At 42.2% G+C, this 18,933-nt stretch overlaps 1 protein-coding gene across 1 annotated transcript in view; it reads right to left on the reverse strand.

Annotated features, from left to right (window-relative positions):
- LOC121279262 (prominin-1-A-like) overlaps positions 1 to 18,933 on the reverse strand; it is a 202,796-nt gene that overhangs the window by 84,602 nt on the left and 99,261 nt on the right. The window contains exons 5-7 of the mRNA XM_041190363.1: positions 13,965 to 14,085; positions 13,802 to 13,865; positions 9,638 to 9,727 (exon numbers count right to left, since the gene is read on the reverse strand). Of these exons, the coding sequence (XP_041046297.1) occupies positions 9,638 to 9,727; positions 13,802 to 13,865; positions 13,965 to 14,085 (275 nt within the window). The remainder of the gene's footprint in view (positions 1 to 9,637; positions 9,728 to 13,801; positions 13,866 to 13,964; positions 14,086 to 18,933) is intronic.

Raw genomic sequence — 18,933 nt, forward strand, 5'->3', positions numbered from 1 at the left:
TTAGTTTGTAGTTCAGTTATGTGTCATGATCAAGTAACCGAAGTATATCAATTAACCTAATATATTCTGCTTAAATGTAGTCAATATGTAAGAGACTGATATCACACCATGTGTGCCTTTGTAGCTGCATCCTTACTTGACAAGTGAAATACACCACATGGCCCTAATCTTGGGCAAAGTGCTGTGAAGTTAGTCATAGGTGAGCGGATCAGAGCACAGAGCCATTATATTCCCTAGCCATTAACACTTATTAGTTATACTTGAATTAGAAGGCTCTATTGTGTGAAGACAACTGTGAGTTTTTAAATCTTAGCCTTATGTGTTAAATTGTATTAACCTTTTAACTTAAAAGTGTCTTAAAGCGAAAGAGTCACTTTCTTTTGAAGTATGAAACAGACCAAGGCAATCAGACCTTACAATTAGAGTGAACCCCAGATCTTACTTGGATGCGGATCTCAGTGCTCAGAGGTGTAGGGTGTCACAGCATTCCAGCTATCTATCCTCCAACAGATTACTAGAATTGCCGAGGTCCCATCCCATGGAAATAGCATTTGCAACCTGGAGGACAAATCTCTTGTCCTCTCTAAGGATGACAGCATTTGTGCTCCCACCACTGCCACTCCACAAGTATCCTTGGGATTGACGGTCAGCCAGCCAGCTCAGACTGCTGCCACCAATGCCAAGGTGGCATAGTCCAAAGACCTGCTCAAGAGCCTCTTGCAAAGCCATGTACAGTCTTTTTTTAAAATACATTCATGGGATGCTGGCTAGGCCAGCATTTATTGCCCATCCCTAATTGCCCTTGTTCAGAGGGCATTTAAGAGTCCCCACATTGTTGTGGGTCTGGAGTCACATGTAGGTCAGGCCACATAAGGATGGCAGATTTCATTCCCTAATTCACGGACCAGGAGGGTTTTTATGACAATTGGCAATGGTTTTAATTCTAGAGTTTTACTGAATTCAAATTTCATCATCTGCCATGGTGGGATTCAAACCTGGGTCTCCAGAGCATTATCCTGGGTCTCTGGAATACCAGTCCAGTGACAATTCCACTATACCACCACTAGTGAAAGTCAGCAACCTCTCAGCAGTCATGCTGCAGCTGCTGGGGCAGCACTGAGCAGCAGCAGTAGACTAAGCAAGGGCACTCGAAAGCTGGGCACAAAGGGGATGCAGAAGGCTGGATTAATTCTGAGGCTTTTTTTTATTATTGAGGTATTGCCGGATAAAGTTGTTAAGTGAAGGTTTTAACTGTTGGCATTTACTGATTAATATTGGCCACCAGGTTCACTAATGACCTTCAGGGGAGGAAATCTCCCATCCTTACCTGGTCAGACCTACATATGACTCCTGAACCACAGCATTGTGGTTGCCTCTTAACTGCCCTCTAAAATGGCCTACCAAGCCACTCAGTTCTATCAAGCTGCTACAAAAAATTTTAAGAATATAATGTGACAGACCACCCAACGTCAGCATTGGTACTGGCAGAGACAGAGGCACAGCCTGACAAGTCATCCCTGCAAAGCTCTCCTCATTAACATCTGGAGGATTGTGCCAAAATTGGAGAGCTATCCCATAGGCTAGTCAAGCAATAACCTGTCATGGTCACTCTCACCGAGCCATATCTTATAGCCAATGTCCCAGACTCCTCCATCACCAACCCCGGGTATATTCTGTCCCACCAGCAGGACAGACCCGCCAGAGGTGGAAGCACAGTGGTATACAATCAGAAGGGAATGGCCCTGGGAGTTCTCAATCCTGATTCTGAACCAAAGAGAATCTCATGGCATCAAACTTGCGCAAGGAAACCTCTTGCATAGTATTGACCACTACCCACACTCAGCTTATAAATTACTACTCCTCCAAGTTGAACAACACTTTGAAGAAGCACTGATGGTATCAAGGGCACAAAATATACGCTGGTGGGGGATGTCAATTTTCATTGCAAAGAATGTCTCAATAACACCATTACTGACCAAGCTGGCCGAGTCCTGAAGGACATATCTGCCAGAAGAGCCCTGTGGCAGGTTGTGAGGGGACCAACAAGAGGGTTGATTTGACCTTGTCTTGACCTATCTACAGACACACCGGTCCATGAAAGTATTGGTAGGAGTGGTCACCATAAAATCCTTGTGGAGACAAAGTCCAATCATCACAGGGAGGATATCCTCCAACATGTTATATGGTATGATCTTTGTGCTAAAAGGGATAGACTCAGAACAGACCTATCAGCTCAAAACTAGGCTTCTATGAGGAACTGTAGGCCTTCAGCAATATTAGAATTGTATTCAACCACAATCTGTAATCTCATGGTCCAGCATTTCCCCCACTCTACCATTACCATCAAGCTGGGGTACCAAACCTGGTTCAAAGAAGAGTGCATGAGTGCATGCTAAAGGCAGTACCAGACATAGCTAAAAATGAGATACCGACCTAGTGAAGCTACAGCACAGGACTACATGCATATTAAACCATGGAAGCAGCATGCAATAGCCAGAGTTAAATGAATCCACAACCAACGGATCAGATCATGAATGGTGGCCCACAATTAAACAACTAATAGGAGGAAGAGGTGCCACAAAAATACCCTCAATGATGGAGGACACCAGCATACCAGAGCAAAAGACAAAGCTGAAATATTTACAACATTCACTCGCCACTTCTGGCTGAAGAATGATCCATCTCAGCCTCTCCCAGACATCCCTTGCATAGATGCCAGTCCTCAATCAATTCAACTCATGCCACATGATATCAAGAAATGGGTGAAAGCACTGGATACAGCAAAGTAAATGGGTACTGATAGTGTTGGTTTGCTCTGTAGTACAAAAGATTTGTGCTCTAGAATTAGCCACATCACTAGCCAAGCTGTGCCACTAAAGCTACAATACTGGAAAATTGCACTGGTATGTCCTGTCCACAAAAAGCAGGACAAATTCAATCCAGCCCATTACTGCCCCATCAGATTACTCTCAATTATCATCGAAGTAATAGAAGGTATCAAGCAGCACTTACTCAGCAACAATCTTCTCACAGATGCTTACTTAGGATTGCACCACGAACAGTCAGCTCCAGACCTTATTACGCCCTTGGTCCAAATATGGACAAAAGAGCTGAATTCCAAAGGTGAGGTGGAAGTGACTGCCCTTGACATCAAGGCCACACTTGGCTGAGTGTGGCATCAAGGAGCCCTATCAAAATTGAAATCAATAGGAATCACAGGGTAAACTCTCCACTGGTTGGAGTCATACCTAGTATGAAGTAAGAAGTCTCTGATCATTGGAAGCCAATCATCTCAGCCCCAGGACATCACTATAGGCATTCCTCAGGGCAGTGTCCTAGGCCCAACCATCTTCAGCTCCTTCATCAATGATCTTCCCTCCATTAGGTTAGAAGTGGGGATATGTTTGCTGATGATTGCACAGTGTTCAGTGCCATTCACAGCTCCTCAGGTACTAAAACAGTCCATGTCCATATGCAGCAAGACCAGGGAAACATCCAGGCTTGGGTTGTGACATACATGCCTCATGTGTTCCAGGAAATAACCTCCGCCAACAAGAAGGAACCTAATCATTTCCACTTGACATTCAATGGCATTTTCATCACTGAAACCCTACCATCAACACCCTGGGAATCACCACTGATTGGGCTTGCCATATAAATACAGTGGCTACAAGAGCAGGTCAGAAGATGGAAATTCTGCAGTAAGTAACTCACATCCTCACTCTCCAAGGACTGTCCATGAGGGGCAAGTCAGGAATGTGATGGAATACTCACCACTTTCCTGGATGAGCTTAGCTCCTTAAACTTCAGAAGCTCAATGCCATCCAGGACAAAGCAGCCTGTTTGATCGACTCCCTCCAGCACATTGTGGCAGCAATGTGTTCCATCTACAAGAATGCACTACAGCAACTCGCTGCGGCTCCTTTGACAGCAACGTCCAAACCCATGATCTCTACCAACTGGAAGGACAAGGGCAGCAGACGCATGGGAACACCATCAACTGCCAGTTGTCCTCCATGCCACTCATAATCTTGACTTGGAACGATGTTCCCTTTCCTTCATCGTCACTGGATCAAAATCTTGGAACTCCCTCCCTAACAGCACTATGGGTGCATGTACACCATATGGGCTGCAGTGGTTCAAAAGGGCATCCCACCACCACGTGCTCAAGGGCAATAGGGGGGTTATAAGTGCTGGCCTTGGCAGCAACACTCACGTCCCAAGAACAAATAAAAAAATACAAGTATACATATAGCTCTCATTCTCCCTTTTACTGAGTTGTCAAATCAACGACTTTTCCTTTTCTTTGGTTTTTGTTGTTTGTGTCATGATTTCATTCAACATTCTTACATTAACCAGAGGAAATAAAAATCATCTATACAGAATTCATTCTGTAATATATTCTATGTCATAAATTGTAAATTGTGAAGCTTGAAGACCAAGAATACAGAAATGGATCTGTAGGTCAAAGGTTTTTAATCTTTAAAAGGCAAATAACTTCTCTTATAAAATATTGAACCACTATTTCAAAAAAAAATGTTTGCTTATAAAACTTAAAACAATAATGGAGACGTTGACTAATTACCATTAAGTACATGTTCAATGAACGCCATCAGACTATTTAAAGAAAGGCCCACTAACTCCATCTAAAAACTCCTGTTTCTATGCATCACATTCTAAGGGGAAAATAAGCCTCAATGTTTAAATATCAGCAACATCTCACTGCCCATTGTGTAAGCCCAGTGTTTCTCTGCACTCAATATCTTGATTTTCATTCGCTCCTCAAATGTACATTTCTTTGCTACGATGTCAATAGATATTCTGATTAAGGCAATTGATTAGTTCCAGCACAACTTTCACCATTTACCACACATACTGTGATTGATTTTCTATGCGATTTGCTAGAAACATTCCAGAAGCTGGTAGTAGTCAGCACACCCAACCACATGTGTGAGACCCTTTGAAATGTCACAATGTGCTTCACAGGAGCGTCATAAACCGAAAATTAATACGAAGCCAAATGAAGAGATATTAAGGCCGGGATTTTCCGGTCCCGCTGGTTGCCAAATTTTCTGTCCATTCACAACGGATCATGCCACAGGCAGGAGTGGAAAATCCAGGTCTAGAACAGGCGGTCAAAAGAGTTTTTAAGAAGCACCTTAAAGCAGGTGAGAGGTATTAAGATGAAGCAGTTTAGGGAAGGAAATGCATTTAGGGACTAGGCAGATGAGGGCACAACTGGCATGATGGGGCAAATGAAGTGAAGTACTAAAGTCCAGAATTGGAGGAACACAAAATGTTGAGAGGGTTGTAGGGCTGACGAAGGTTGGAAATGAGTAGCTGCGAGGCCATGGAGGTATCTGAAAACAAAGTAAGAATTTTAAAATCAAGGCTGGTGAATGGGACTTGCTACAAGGTATACAGGTAGCAGAGCTTTGGATAACCTCAAATTTATAGTGGAAGATAGGAGGCCGCCCAGGAGAGCACTAGGGTAGTTGAGTATGGAGGCAACAGAAGCACTAAAAGGATGAGGGTTGCAAATGCAGATATGCTGAGGCAAGGACAGGGATAGGCGATATTATTCAGGTGGAAGTAGGCTGTCTTTTTTATGGAGAGGAAATAGCATCTAAAACTCAGCTCAGGGTAAAATAGGACATTGAAGATGGAAACAGCCCAGGAAGGGTGATGCAATCAGTGGCCAGGGTACAGTATTTGTGGTGGAGGATAAAAAGAAATGTCTTCAATCTTCTCAATGTTGAACTCTAGGGGCAGAATTTTACCCCCATTGGGGGGGGGGGGGGGAGTTCAGGAGCGAGCACGTATGGGCTCACCTCCAATTGGCACCCCCGATTGGGGGCGCGCCGCCATTTTACGTGGGCAGGTCAATTAAGGCCCACCCAGCGTGACATTTTCTAGGAAGCGCAATGTACTTCCTGTGCGAGCAGTGGGGAGGGGGAGGGGGGGAGATTCCCTAAGCTGAGAGTGTGCTCTTTCACGCATGCACAAGGAAGAGCGCACTCATCTCCCTGAGGCTAAGTGCTGCCTCAGGGAGATCGGCTCCACAATGAAAAATCTTAAAAACAGAAAAAAAAATTTCCCTGACATGTCCCCTCATGTTACGCTGTCAGACGAGTTGGCACGTGCCCATCACTTTTGAATACACATTTATTAAATTTTTAAAAGCCTACATGAAACCTCATCCTGCCCGTGGATGAGGTTTCATGCTTTTTCCAATGCCTGCCAGAGCTCCCGGCCTGCCCGCCAACCTTAAGGTTGGACGGACAGTCCACTAATTACTTTGTATTGACAGGTTGGCGGGTGCACAGCTGATTCGGCTGAGCCCCCGCCGACCTAAAAATTGAAATGAGGCGGGGTGACATCAAGAGTTCTACCCAACGTCATCCCGCGTCACTTTACGCATCGGTGAGCAGGCCCCGACATCACTCGCCGACCGGGAAATCCTGGTCTAGGAAATTTCAGCTCATTCACTGCACCGTTTCAATGATTGTCCTGGCCAGCTTGGAGAATGGGAGACATAGTTTGAAGAAATGCCAGCATATTAAGATCTGGCTTCAAAGTGAGGGCAAGTGTCTGGTATTTTAGCCTTTTTTTGCAGCAACAAATCATTTGTCCTATGCATGAACTACATATTGCACACTATTAGAAAAAATTCAAGGCCAGGATTTTGCTCACGTCGGGCGGGCTCAGCGGGGGCGAGCGGGAGCGGTCGGAAGCTGACTGCCACCTGTGGTCGGGACCCGACCACGATTTCATGCAGGCAGGCCAATGAAGGCCCACCCAGCATGAAACGCATGCTGCAGCGTTGCCTATGTGGGGTGAGGTGGAATGGGAGGGTGAGCAGGGAACTTTATGGATGCGTGCAGATGTGCGCAGGAAAAGCTCTCTGAGGCACAGAGCTGCCTCATGAAGGTGAAAATTTTAAAAAATAAAAAAGGAAGATTTTAAAAATGCTATCAACATGTCCACCCATGTGACTCTGTCGCATGAGCAGAGACATGTTAGAAACTAGTTTGAAAATTTTTTATTTCTTTGAATGGCGAATCGAAACCTCATCCCGCCCGTGGATGGGGTTTAGCAAAAAATCCAAAGGCTGCTTGGCCTTATCACCTGCCCGCCGAATGTAAGGTTGGATGGGCAGTGAAAAATCTAATTCAATTAGATCTTAAGTGGCCTTAATAGGCCTGTTAGGCGTGCAAGAGTCGGCAGCGCACCCGCTGACTGAAATATCATGCGTCATTTTACGCTCGTTCGGGTCAGTCGCTCACCTGCCCCAAGAATTGCTTTTAACACCCAAGAAGCTATTTTTCTGAATTGATTACTTAATTTAGAAGAAACAATCTTCAATTGATAGCAAAGCTTCCAATTAAATATTTTAAAAAACTATTTTGAGGAGCAGCGGTGTGTATTGTGATTGTTGTGTCAGAAGCTGCAGAAATCATTTACTGTACTGATCCCAGGAAAATAAACTGAAATATGGAGTACTGACTCTTCATCTCTAGATGGCCCTCTATTTGCACATCCTTGAACATGAAAAGTTTGGGGCTACAACACGAGACAGTAAAAAATAAAACACAACACTTTAATGTTTTGGGACTGAACTTCTGGATCATTTCTCTCAAGTATTTTTGATGCATTCTTCAATTGTAATGAACTGAACACAATTCTGCTCAGTTTACTTCAGTTTCATCTGCTTTGCAATTGGTTATCCTGAATTCTCGTTATTTTTAGATCTTTGGAGGACCATTCTTGAATAGCGGCAGTGATTCAATATTCAAAAGATCAATACAATTAATAATAATCTTTATAATAACATTAGAAAGCAATTTTAAAAAGAACTAAACCTGAAATTTCAATGATGGATTTTGTGCAGACAAATAATTTCCAAGCAGGTGATTTAAATATATTTCTAGTCAAGGGGTAAAATCCAGGGTAAAACCAACTACGACAATTAAGTGTGGATTCAAACCAATGCACAGAAAATAACAAAAGACCAAAAACACACAAGTGCACAAGACTTCACACATTTGAAGCTGACGTTACCTTTGATAGCCCTTTCCACTGTGACTTCAAGGCAAGAAAAAAAAATGAAGCAAAGATAGATAACAATGGAAAGCAGAGTAGTAGCAGGAATAGGGTTCATCTATGCTGAAGAATTTTTGGTTTTCCTAGATTTTCCAGCCAGTTTTGCACCGCAAATACTATTATTCAGTTTGAGTAAGATGAGCAATATTACAATGCCTAAACAAATTAGAGAAAAGCACATCCTTAAAGCCCTGTCAAGTGTGATATTGGCCCATATGGAACAATAAAATCCCAGAGTCAGCTAATCCCAACCAAACCAACATCAAGGGGGAAATCAAATCAGTTGACAATTCCTTCACCGATCACTCTTTGCAATCTCAATTGGAAAGTGTACACATTGGGCAAGGACTGGCTTGGGATCAACTGCAACATTCTACTCACCTCCTCCCTATTTTAATAGATAGGCAGTACACACCATCTATGAAACAATGGCAAGTTGAGCTTGCTATCCAAGGTTAATGCTGGTTATGGAACAATACAGCAGCACCATAAGCCACTGCCTTTAGGAGGTGAAAAAATGCATTAGTGATTGAGAGAAATTCAGATCATAGATGTTGGCAGCTCATTTTCACAGCTTCATTACAGAAATTTTGGTCCTAAGTTTTCAGCAGAGGTCACTTTCCACACAAAAAGGACATCTTTTTATTTGGAGTTCTCTGACTGCCAGGGGTCACTGTTAGGATACCCAGATAAATTTCAACACTGTGCATGTCATTTAAAAACAAAATATTTACAAACTGTTACATTCATATTAAAGAAATAAAAAATAAATTTCAAGCTTTTACTTTAAATGCTCTTTGACTCCTTGGCCTCCCAAACCAACAAGCCCCTGGTGGTTCAATCTCATGCTCTTTTCTTGAACACTCATTTCTTCAACTGATATGCTACATTTGCTGGATAATATTATGATTGAAATAAATTTTACCATCTCCCAAAACTACACTAAACCCAATAATTTTTAAAAATTGAAGAGTCCATAGTAATTGCTGGAAAATTATAGCAGGGATATTTTAATTTTCTATACTCATTTACAACATTAGATGCTTAAATCTAGCTAACTCAAGTTAACTTTACAAAATTCATCCATTGTATATTCAACTAAAATATAAATATGCATGTTCCTTTTAATGAAAAACTATCCAAGAAACCACAGTTAAATTTTCTTGAAAAAAATGTTTTATCATGTATTGTAACTCAACTTGTAAAGCAATGAATTGGTATCACCCCTTCCTGGAGTTGTGTAGCCTGCAGAAGTGCTGCTAGTGGAATCGTAAAAATTGTCTCATTCATAGCTATTTTTGGTCTTATTCCTCTTTTTCTACTTAGTTTAATAACTAGCTCCCCATCACACTCGCCTTTGCATTATTCTACTTTCCAATATCCTATTCCACATCACATGTTAACCAGCTAAGCACTGGATGTTTTCTGCACCTTTCCAGATGTGCATATTTTTCATATATTGCTAACAAAACCTTTTATAAATCATTAACAGAAATTACAATTAGAATGTTTGAACTAATTGTACACAACGTACCTCTGGCCATATTGAAAGAATCCTCCAGTGCTGGGATTACATACTTTCCAAAGCGTGCCTTAACTCTGCCACCAAGTATTATCCCAATATCTGCATAAGAAGAAGTTGTGTCATATTGTTCAGTGAAACTCAATTATACTCTAACAACTTATGTGAGAATATTATCTGTAAATCTGAAAGTGTTAAAGATTACAGATGCTTGCCATTCATTTCTCATATACTTACAGAAATTCTCTTGGCAAGTCAGATAAGTTCTTTCATTGTACAAGAAGCTCCTGGTTTGTAATACATGACAGACATAGTAAATGTGTGACTCAGTGAAAACAACAGTTGGTATCGTATTGTACGAAACAACAATTTGCATTTATACAGTGCCTTTATCAAAGAAAAACATCTGAAAGCAGTTCAAGAGGAAGAAAGGGGCAGGTATTGTGGGGAATTGAAAGAGGTGGCCAAAGATTTGGTTGGAAAGGTGCTTTGCGAGGAAGAGTTTAATGGTGGGATAGAAGTAGCGGTTTCAGGAAAGAAATTACATAGATAAAGCCAAGGTACTTGAAGACTCCACCACCAGCAGTGGGACAAAGGAAGTAAAGGATGCACAGCAGGCCAGTGCCAAAGGACGCATGAGAATATAAGACTCAGGATTTCAGAGGTAAAGTGGAGTACTTGTGAAACAATTTGTAGATGAGATGTTACATCAAGAGACTTGGGGTCAGGTGAACCAAGGACAAAAAGGGTAACAAATATGCAGAACTTAAGTGTAGATAAGGAAGCACCTGGTGAAGTTATGCTCAAGCTTGAGTTTACAAGTTGGAGGTCAGGAGATTGGTGAAGTGGACACTGCAGCAAAAAGTCTCGATAGAAGCACATGAATTAAAATTAGCCAGCAGTTGATGATGCTGTTATGAGGGTGGAATTCAGTAGTCTGGATGATGGATGGTATATGATGTTGAAGCTCAGCTCAGTCATGTAGGATATTGAAGTCTTTCACAGCCTGAGTGGGAAGCCAGGAGGGGGGTGCAGGCATGTTGCGTTTTAGCAAAGGACACAACTATGCCTTCAACTTCCAATGTTCAATTTGGCAAAATCCATGCTCATCTATTTAAGTGGTAGATAACAAGAGTTGTGCACCAAATGTACTCAATTTTGTGGCCTTCAGACTTTAGCCTTCAAAACTGAAAAATGTACTGAAGACAGCAGAGATTAGAAATACGTAACTTATTGATGGCATTGAAGGCAGAAGTGCAGAAATTACAGATCAACAGCATTAATGATGTAGCGATTGATGGAGTGCGAGAATAGAAGGAGGTGAATGTTTAAAAATAAGGTGGTGAGGTAGTTTGCTCCCCCTTCCCTACAAAGATGGCAAATGGGAGGAGTACTAAAGTAGACTTGTGTCTATGGGGCTAGAGAGACTAGAGTAAAAATCAGCTCAGGTTCCCAATTCTGATTTCCAATACCTGTGCAAACGTTTTTGAGTGTAAAATTTAAGGAACAAGATAATTCAGGGTCAGTTGTGATGCCAACCCTGTATGACAATCATGTGGCACTGCGTTCTAAGTTCATTTAGCAAGATACCAGGGACTGTCAGTATCTGAGGAAATGCATCCCAAGTTAAGTTACTGCCTTCAAGGTGATTCTGAGGTCATAAAAGCTACTACATGAATGCAGGTATTTCTATTTATGTCATGACTGCATATAGGATGTTGCTGTGTTTCCCTACATTACAACAGTCAACACACTTCAAATGTAAGCTGGTCTTCTAGTAAGATTTATTTAATCATCATTTAGAATGAGTTAATTATTCAACTTTAATGTAGAAATTGTTTTAACATGTTACATCCTCTTCCCTTTTTCAAATAATAGAGTATAACTCAGAAATGGCATTTTTCACACAATCTCAAAAGAAAGAAAACCATAGAGTTGACGTGCCATCACTTTCTGTTTGGTTTCAAGTTTACAATTTTTTTAATGCTTCTTGTAAACTGCTCTTAAATTAGCCTGACATCACATACATAGCATGATGCAATATCAACAGACCTCATGGGGAAGATAGATAAATCTTCCAAGCCAGTGCAGGAATGATTCCTCTCATTTTGCTTATTGCAGGAAATATACTGTCATGACCCAGTATATTATAATCTTTCAGTCAAGACACACACACACAGACTATTCAAATGGCTGCTGCAAATCATGGGGCCTTTGGCCTTTGAGTTTCTGACAGTCCCAAGTCTCAACTGAATATTTAATTAAGTATGGACATTCACAGCCATCCAGGGAATTCACACCCCTCTTTTTTAAGGATGGATCAATACAAAAGGACTATAGAATTCCATGACTCCCTGTTTCAACCTGGACAAAAGGGCAAATCGAAACTTAATGGGCTGGATTTTACCAGCCCCCCCTCCACCAGATGAATTTTTGGCAGGGGGAGGTGGGAAGAAAAATTCAAGGGGCGCCCAGCTCACTGCATTCCCATCCACCCCTGAGCTGCTCCCCCATAATATGTTAAGTGGACGGGCACAGAAGTTGGCAGCTGACACGCCATTTTTAAATAATTAATGGTCAATTGAGCTTGTTACCAAGCCAACTGACTGGCATATTACTCTGCCCCTGCCATAATACAGTTGACATAGGTAGGCAGGCAAGAGTGGCTGTCTGGTTTTTGAGCCCAAGTTAAAAAAAAAGGGAAGTGGGGGGGGGGGGGGGGGCACTTCATTCAGGGTTGCCTTGTGCACATCAGAGGCACCCCCCGCAAGATGTTACCCTGTTTTGTTCCTTCCCACCTGCCCTCCACCCCCATTGCCCCTCACTCTAGGCTGCCTGATCCCTCTCCACCCAAAAAGGCCCAATTTACCTAGCTCCCGCACCATCTTTTCTTCTTTGTGGGCCTGCTTGCAATACAGTAGTATCTCTAATCAAGTTCCATTGTTGCTGTTATTGCTAGAGCTGCTGGCTAATTAGATTAGCAGCTCTTGAGGGTGGGACTTCGTCCCACTGAGGGGCATCATTTAGCCTGCCGGCAGCACATTATGGCTGTGGAGCAGGCTTTTATCAAGTAAAATCCAGCCCAATATGTGTAAGATGGATGTGAATGGGTCCTATCAACCCTCCAATGTATTATGATGGTTTCCCTCATCCAACCCAGACTGCGTGAATCTCAAGGTTTCAAACAACAACACAGAATGATTGGAATCAACATACATGCCACCCTATGTTTGGAAAAAGGACTTTGAACTTGTGGAAGTCACATGATGATGGAACCATTTTTGTTGTCTGCTTTTTAAGTCAGCAAGAAGCTGCTTGCAGTCACAGAGCTCGATGGCTTTCCGATGGAACTAACTGAAAGTGATCCAAACAGCCAAGGTAATGAACAGCAGCACCTTGAAAGTGGGAGATACTAACAGAGAGGATTCCCTCTAACCTGCCCAAGTTCACCTGACAACTAACCTCCTTGAAATTCCACTACAAGAAACTTCACAGCCTGCTGGGAATCTTTCACTTTACAAAGTCTCTCTCTTCAACTTCAAAGCATCAATACCATCCAAGAAACTATAGGCCTGCCTCGTGAGAACGTAAATACGAAATTGAGGTAATTATAACCTGTAGCAGTATTTAACCTTCATCTGTATCTATTCTTTGTATGAGACAGTGTGTGTGAGACATTGCGTTTATTTCAGGATAAGCATATGAGAATAAATAGCCTCTTTATTTTTAAACTCACAGAAGCTAGCTGCTGGAATTATTTAATTATGTTACGCACTCTGAAGGTAAGCAACCACATACCCCTTACATATAAAACATACTGACCAAAGTAAAAATGCAAATGCTGTCCATGGCAGAATCCTTGAACTCTTGTTTACATTTTCTTTGCCATATCAAATCCAGCATCAAAAAGATGAACTTGAAATTTGGAGGCAAAAACATTTCTTATTTTATTGGGTTCAGCAAACGACCTTTCTTGTGAGTGACCCTAGCAGTTGCATCAATTACAACTAAAACTATTGGAAAGAACAAAAGGTTCAAGATAACTAATATGCAAATTCCCTTTTAAGGGATCTTGTTTTATTCCTTCGGTTTAAGGCATGTTAAGAATTGAGATGGGTAATGCTCCATAAAACAGAAGGTTATCTGAAATAGAAATAAACAAAAAAGATTACTTACTGTTAATATCAGAGAGTGCTTTGTTCTGAGCAATGTCATATTGCTGTGAGATGTAATTTAATTGCTGAAATAAAAAACAATCAATTACTTGCTATTCTGCAAATTATATCCCATCACAAACTCTTAAAATCTTCATTCTGTAAGTAGCTGAAATCTTCCTTACAGTTGGTGTGTAATTGACCAAAGCACGTAGGTCTTGGAAGTTGTTGTTGACCAGCTTCTTAACTCCTTTAATTTGGTTGGTGAGGTTTTGGTTAGCAGCAAACATACATAGTGTTCCAGCCCTGTTTTTTGTATTTAAAAAAAAAGTTATTTGAAGGAGAAGCAACAAACTAAGTGCACTTAAATGAGGTTATTAGGCAAAATCAGTAATAAGTCATTTAACTGACAAAGTATTAATGCAACTAAATCTGTGAAAAAGAATTTGATTTTGAACTTTACCAACATGGATCACACTGACAAAAAATCATATTGAACTACTGAACTAAGTATCTTTTCACGATTCTATTATTGTTACCCTCAAAATTTATTTGTTTTGAACACACCTTCCCTCCCAATTAACATACTGAACAGCAGAAAACTTAAACCTCAATTATATACGGTCCCTCAAAACAGTCTTAAAATCTGGTAAGCCAGAGAAATCCCATGTCAAGGCAACGGCAGTTACTCTCAAAATATTTGTGCCATTTATTGCCATAAAATAAAATAATCAGTTCCAAGCAAGATTAGCAACATATATAGATGCTGAGAGAAGTGGTCAATGCTATTGTGGTAAACATTGGACTGGATTTTGCAAGGGGGTGGTGATGGTGGTGTGGGGTGGCGGTGCGGTGGGAGTTGGGGAGAAAAACAGCATACTGCTCACCCCCTTCGCCCCTGACTAAAGTAAAATAGTCCACCCTGCAGCAATAACATGCTGCAGGCGGCAATAACAAGGAAAGCGTTGGACTTCCACCCCTTACTGGGAAGAAGTCCCACCCTCAGGAGCTGCCAGCCAATCTGATTGGCCAACAGCTCTCGCAGCCCCGACAGCAACAGAGCTCACCACTGGGCACTGCTGGTACTGCAAGCAGGCCTAAGACGAAGGCCCTAGTGGATCCCGGACTCAGATATGGCAGGGGTAACCAGGCAGGGAGGGATCGGACACCCTGGACCATCGGGGCGGAAGGAAGACGGGCTACTTTGTTCAGGGAGTGCCCCTGATATGCAAAGATAGTGCCCCCCTTCCATTCCCCCTTTTTAAAAACTTTGTTTTGAAAAAGTGAGCTGCCCACTCCCACCTGCCTGCCCATGCCAACATTTTTATAGCATGGGCAGTGTAATATTGGGGCTAATTGGCTAGCAAACAAGCTCAATCGACCCTTAATTATTTATTTACATGTGGCAACCAGGCTGTGATTTTGGAGCATACCCACATTCCCCCGCTTCGCCCCACCCCATATTATGAGAGACTGCTCAGGAAAGCACCCCTCGGTTTTTACAAGCCACTGAAAACCTGGTGCGGGGGGGCATAAAATCCAGCCCAATGTTTCTATAAACTGCTACATATACACCAGATATGGAATATAAATTCAAGTGACCAACAGGGTGATTGAAGACAATTAATGCTCACTGATATACAAAACAAGAGTTTTTAATTTCAGCGAGAAAACCTTTGAAGTTGTAATAACTATTTTGATTGGAGAAAACGAATTATTTCATCTATTTTAATTCTGTCCTGTCAACGGTCTATTGAGGCTATCTAAAAAGTCATTCACCTAATTAATGGACCTGCCCGTCCAACCTTATCCACGGGCAGGATGAGGTTTCTTGAGGGATTTTAGATTTTTAATAAAAGTTTGAGTTTAAGTGATGGACATGTCCGAACTCATGTGACAGTGTCACATGAGGGGACATGGTGGAATTTTTTTAAACATTTAAGTTAAAAGTTTTAATTCTGAGCTGATCTCCCTGAGGCAGCACTTAGCCTCAGGGAGATCAGTGCACTCTTTCGCACTCATGCGCAAAAATTGGGCCGTTCATGTAAAATGGCGGCACACCCCCAATTCGGGGCACCAATCGAAGGTGCACCTGCATGCGCCCGTTCCTGCACTTCCGCCCCAGCGGGGGAGACGGGGGGAAGGGGAATTCTTCCCATAGAGTCATAGAGGTCTACAGCACAGAAAAAGGCCCTTCGGTCCATCAAGTCTGCACCAGTCAAACAAGTACCTGGGAACTATTCTAATCCTAACTATTCTAATCCCATTTTCCATGACTAGGCTCATAACCTAGTATGCCATAGCATCACAAGTGCACATCCAAATACTTCTTAAATGTTATGAGGGTTTCTGCTTCTACCACCCTTTCTGGCAGTGAGTTCCAGATTCCCAACCCTTCTGGATGAAAAAATTCTTCCTCACATCCCCTCTAAACCTCCTGCCCCTTACCTTGAATCTATGCCCCCGGTTATTGATCCCTCCGTCAAGGGGAAAAGTTTCTTCCTGTCGACTCTATCTATGCCTCTCATAATTTTATACACCTCAATCAGGTCCCCCTCAATCTCCTCTGCTCCAGAGAACATAACCCATATCCAATCTCTCCTCATAACCAAAGCTCTTCAGCCCAGGCAACATCCTGGTAAATCTCCTCTGCACTCTCCCTAGTGCAATCACATCCTTCTTATAATGCGGATTCCAGAACTGCACACAATACTCTAGCTGTGGCCTAACCAGTGTTTTATACAGTTCCAGCATAATCTCCCTGATCTTATATTCTATGCCTCGGCAAATAATGGCAAGTATCCCATATGCCTTCTTAACCACCTTTTCTACCTGTCCTGCTACCTTAAGGGACTAGTGAACATGCACACCAAGGTCCCTCTGATCCTCAGCATATCCCAGGGTCCTACCATTCATCGTGTATTCCCATGCCTTGTTTGTCCTGCCCAAGCACATCACCTCGCACTTATCCGGATTAAGTTCCATTTGCCACTGATCAGCCCATCTGACCAGCATGTCTATATCCTGCTGTAATCAAAGGCTATCCTCCTCACTATTTCCCACCCACCAATTTTCGTGCCATCTGCGAACGTACTGATCAACCCTCCTACATTCAGATCTAAATCATTTATAAATACCACAAACAGCAAGGGACCCAACACAAATCCCTGTAGAACCTCACTGGACAAAGGCATCCAGTCACAAAAACACCCCTCGACCATCACCCTCTGCTTCCTGCCACTCAATCCCAATTCTGGATCCAATTTGCCAAATTGCCTTGGATTCCATGGGCTCCTACCTTCATTATCAGTCTCCCATGTGGGACCTTATGAAAAGCTTTGCTGAAGTCCAAGTAGACTACGTCAAATTCATTGCCCTCATCTACACACCTGGTCACCTCTTTGAAAAATTCAATCAAATTGGTCAGGCATGACCTCCCCTTAAAAAAACCATGCTGACTGTCCTTATTAATCCCTGCCTCTCCAAGTGTAGATTAATTCCGTCCCTCAGAATTGCTTCCAATAGTTTCCCCACCACTGAGGTTAGATTGACAGGCCCATAGTTCCTTGATTTATCCCTTCCTCCTTTGTTGAATAACAATACCACATTGGCTGTCCTCCAGTCCTCTGGCACCTCTCCTGTGGCCAGAGAGATATTGAAAATTATTGCCTCCCTTATTATTATCTCCTCCCTTGCCTCACTTAACAGCCTGGGATACATTTCATCCGGGCCTGGAGATTTATCTACTTTTAAGCCTGCCAGACCACTTAGAACCTCCTCCCTTTCTATGCTAATTTCTTTAATTATATCACAGTCCTTCTACCTGATATTCATACCCATGTCATCCCTCTCACTTGTGAACACCAACACAAAGTGTTCATTTAGAACCCTACCTATGTCTTCCGACTCCACACACAAATTACCACTATGGTCCTTAATGGGCCCTACTCTTTCCCTAGTTATCCTCTTACTCTTAATGTACTTGTAAAATAACTTTGGATTTTCCTTTTTTTTACCTGTCAATGTTTTTTCAGGCCCCCTTTTTGCTCTCCTAATTTCCTTTTTAAGTTCCCCCTACACATTCTTTACACCTCTCGGGCTTCCGCCATTAACTACTCTCTCAACATGCCCTGCCATCTTCAATGACTTATGTACATATGCACTGAGGTCCCTTTATTCCCGCACCTCCTTTAGGGTTTCTCCCTTTATTTTATACTGTCTCTCCACATACTTCCTGTCAAAATGAATCACTTCACACTTCTCTGCATTGACTTTCATCTGCCATTTGTCTGTCCAATCCACCAATATTTCCATGTCCTTCTGAAGTTCAAGACTTCCAATCTACGCATCATCTACAAATTTTGAAATCATGCCCTGCACACCACAGTCTAGGTCATTAATATATATCAAGAGCCAGGGTCCCAACACTGACCCCTGAGGAACTCCACTACAGACCTTCATCCAATCTGAAAAACAACCGTTTATCACTATTCTATCTCCTGTCAGTCAGCCAATTTCTTATACATATGCCTACTTTCCCTTTTATTCCATGAGCTCCTTGTCTCTCCCTTGCTCGCTATCAACCCAGCCCACTCCCGGTCACTCGCCTTTCCTGACTGAGCTAACCTGGTGCTTGTCCTCTCAACACGCTGTACTACTCACTACCAGGGATCCATTTGCTTACCAGCTTTTTATTTGAGCATTATCTTTGCAATGTGTCTTCAAAGCTTTTCTGTGTAGTCACCATGCTGCAATTTCAAAACTTTGAAGCTGTACTGTGGTCTGACCAGAGCTTCAAGGGTCATCTCATGCCATGTAGCACAATTATGACTGTCCACCATGTCATACCTGTATTTAATCTTGCTGCCAGGGTAAGCACTATGTCGTTTAGAAAGAACCACTGCTGCACACCATGTTGTGTATATTATAATGAAAAAAAGACACCAATTGCTCATAATGGATTGTGCAAATATGTCATGGGTTCACTTATTAATTTTCGGCACGTGAACAGAAATATATTGACAGAAAGATTGAGGACATCAGAGCTATTTTTGTGTGTGCTTCAGTGAAACTGAGGCTGGATCACATAACTTAAAGTGATGGCATGCTGTTATTACAACAACAGCAACCTTCTCAAACTATCTCAGTAGTGCT

Source organism: Carcharodon carcharias, chromosome 1 (assembly GCF_017639515.1).
Source record: "Carcharodon carcharias isolate sCarCar2 chromosome 1, sCarCar2.pri, whole genome shotgun sequence".
NCBI classification, from domain to species: domain Eukaryota; kingdom Metazoa; phylum Chordata; class Chondrichthyes; order Lamniformes; family Lamnidae; genus Carcharodon; species Carcharodon carcharias.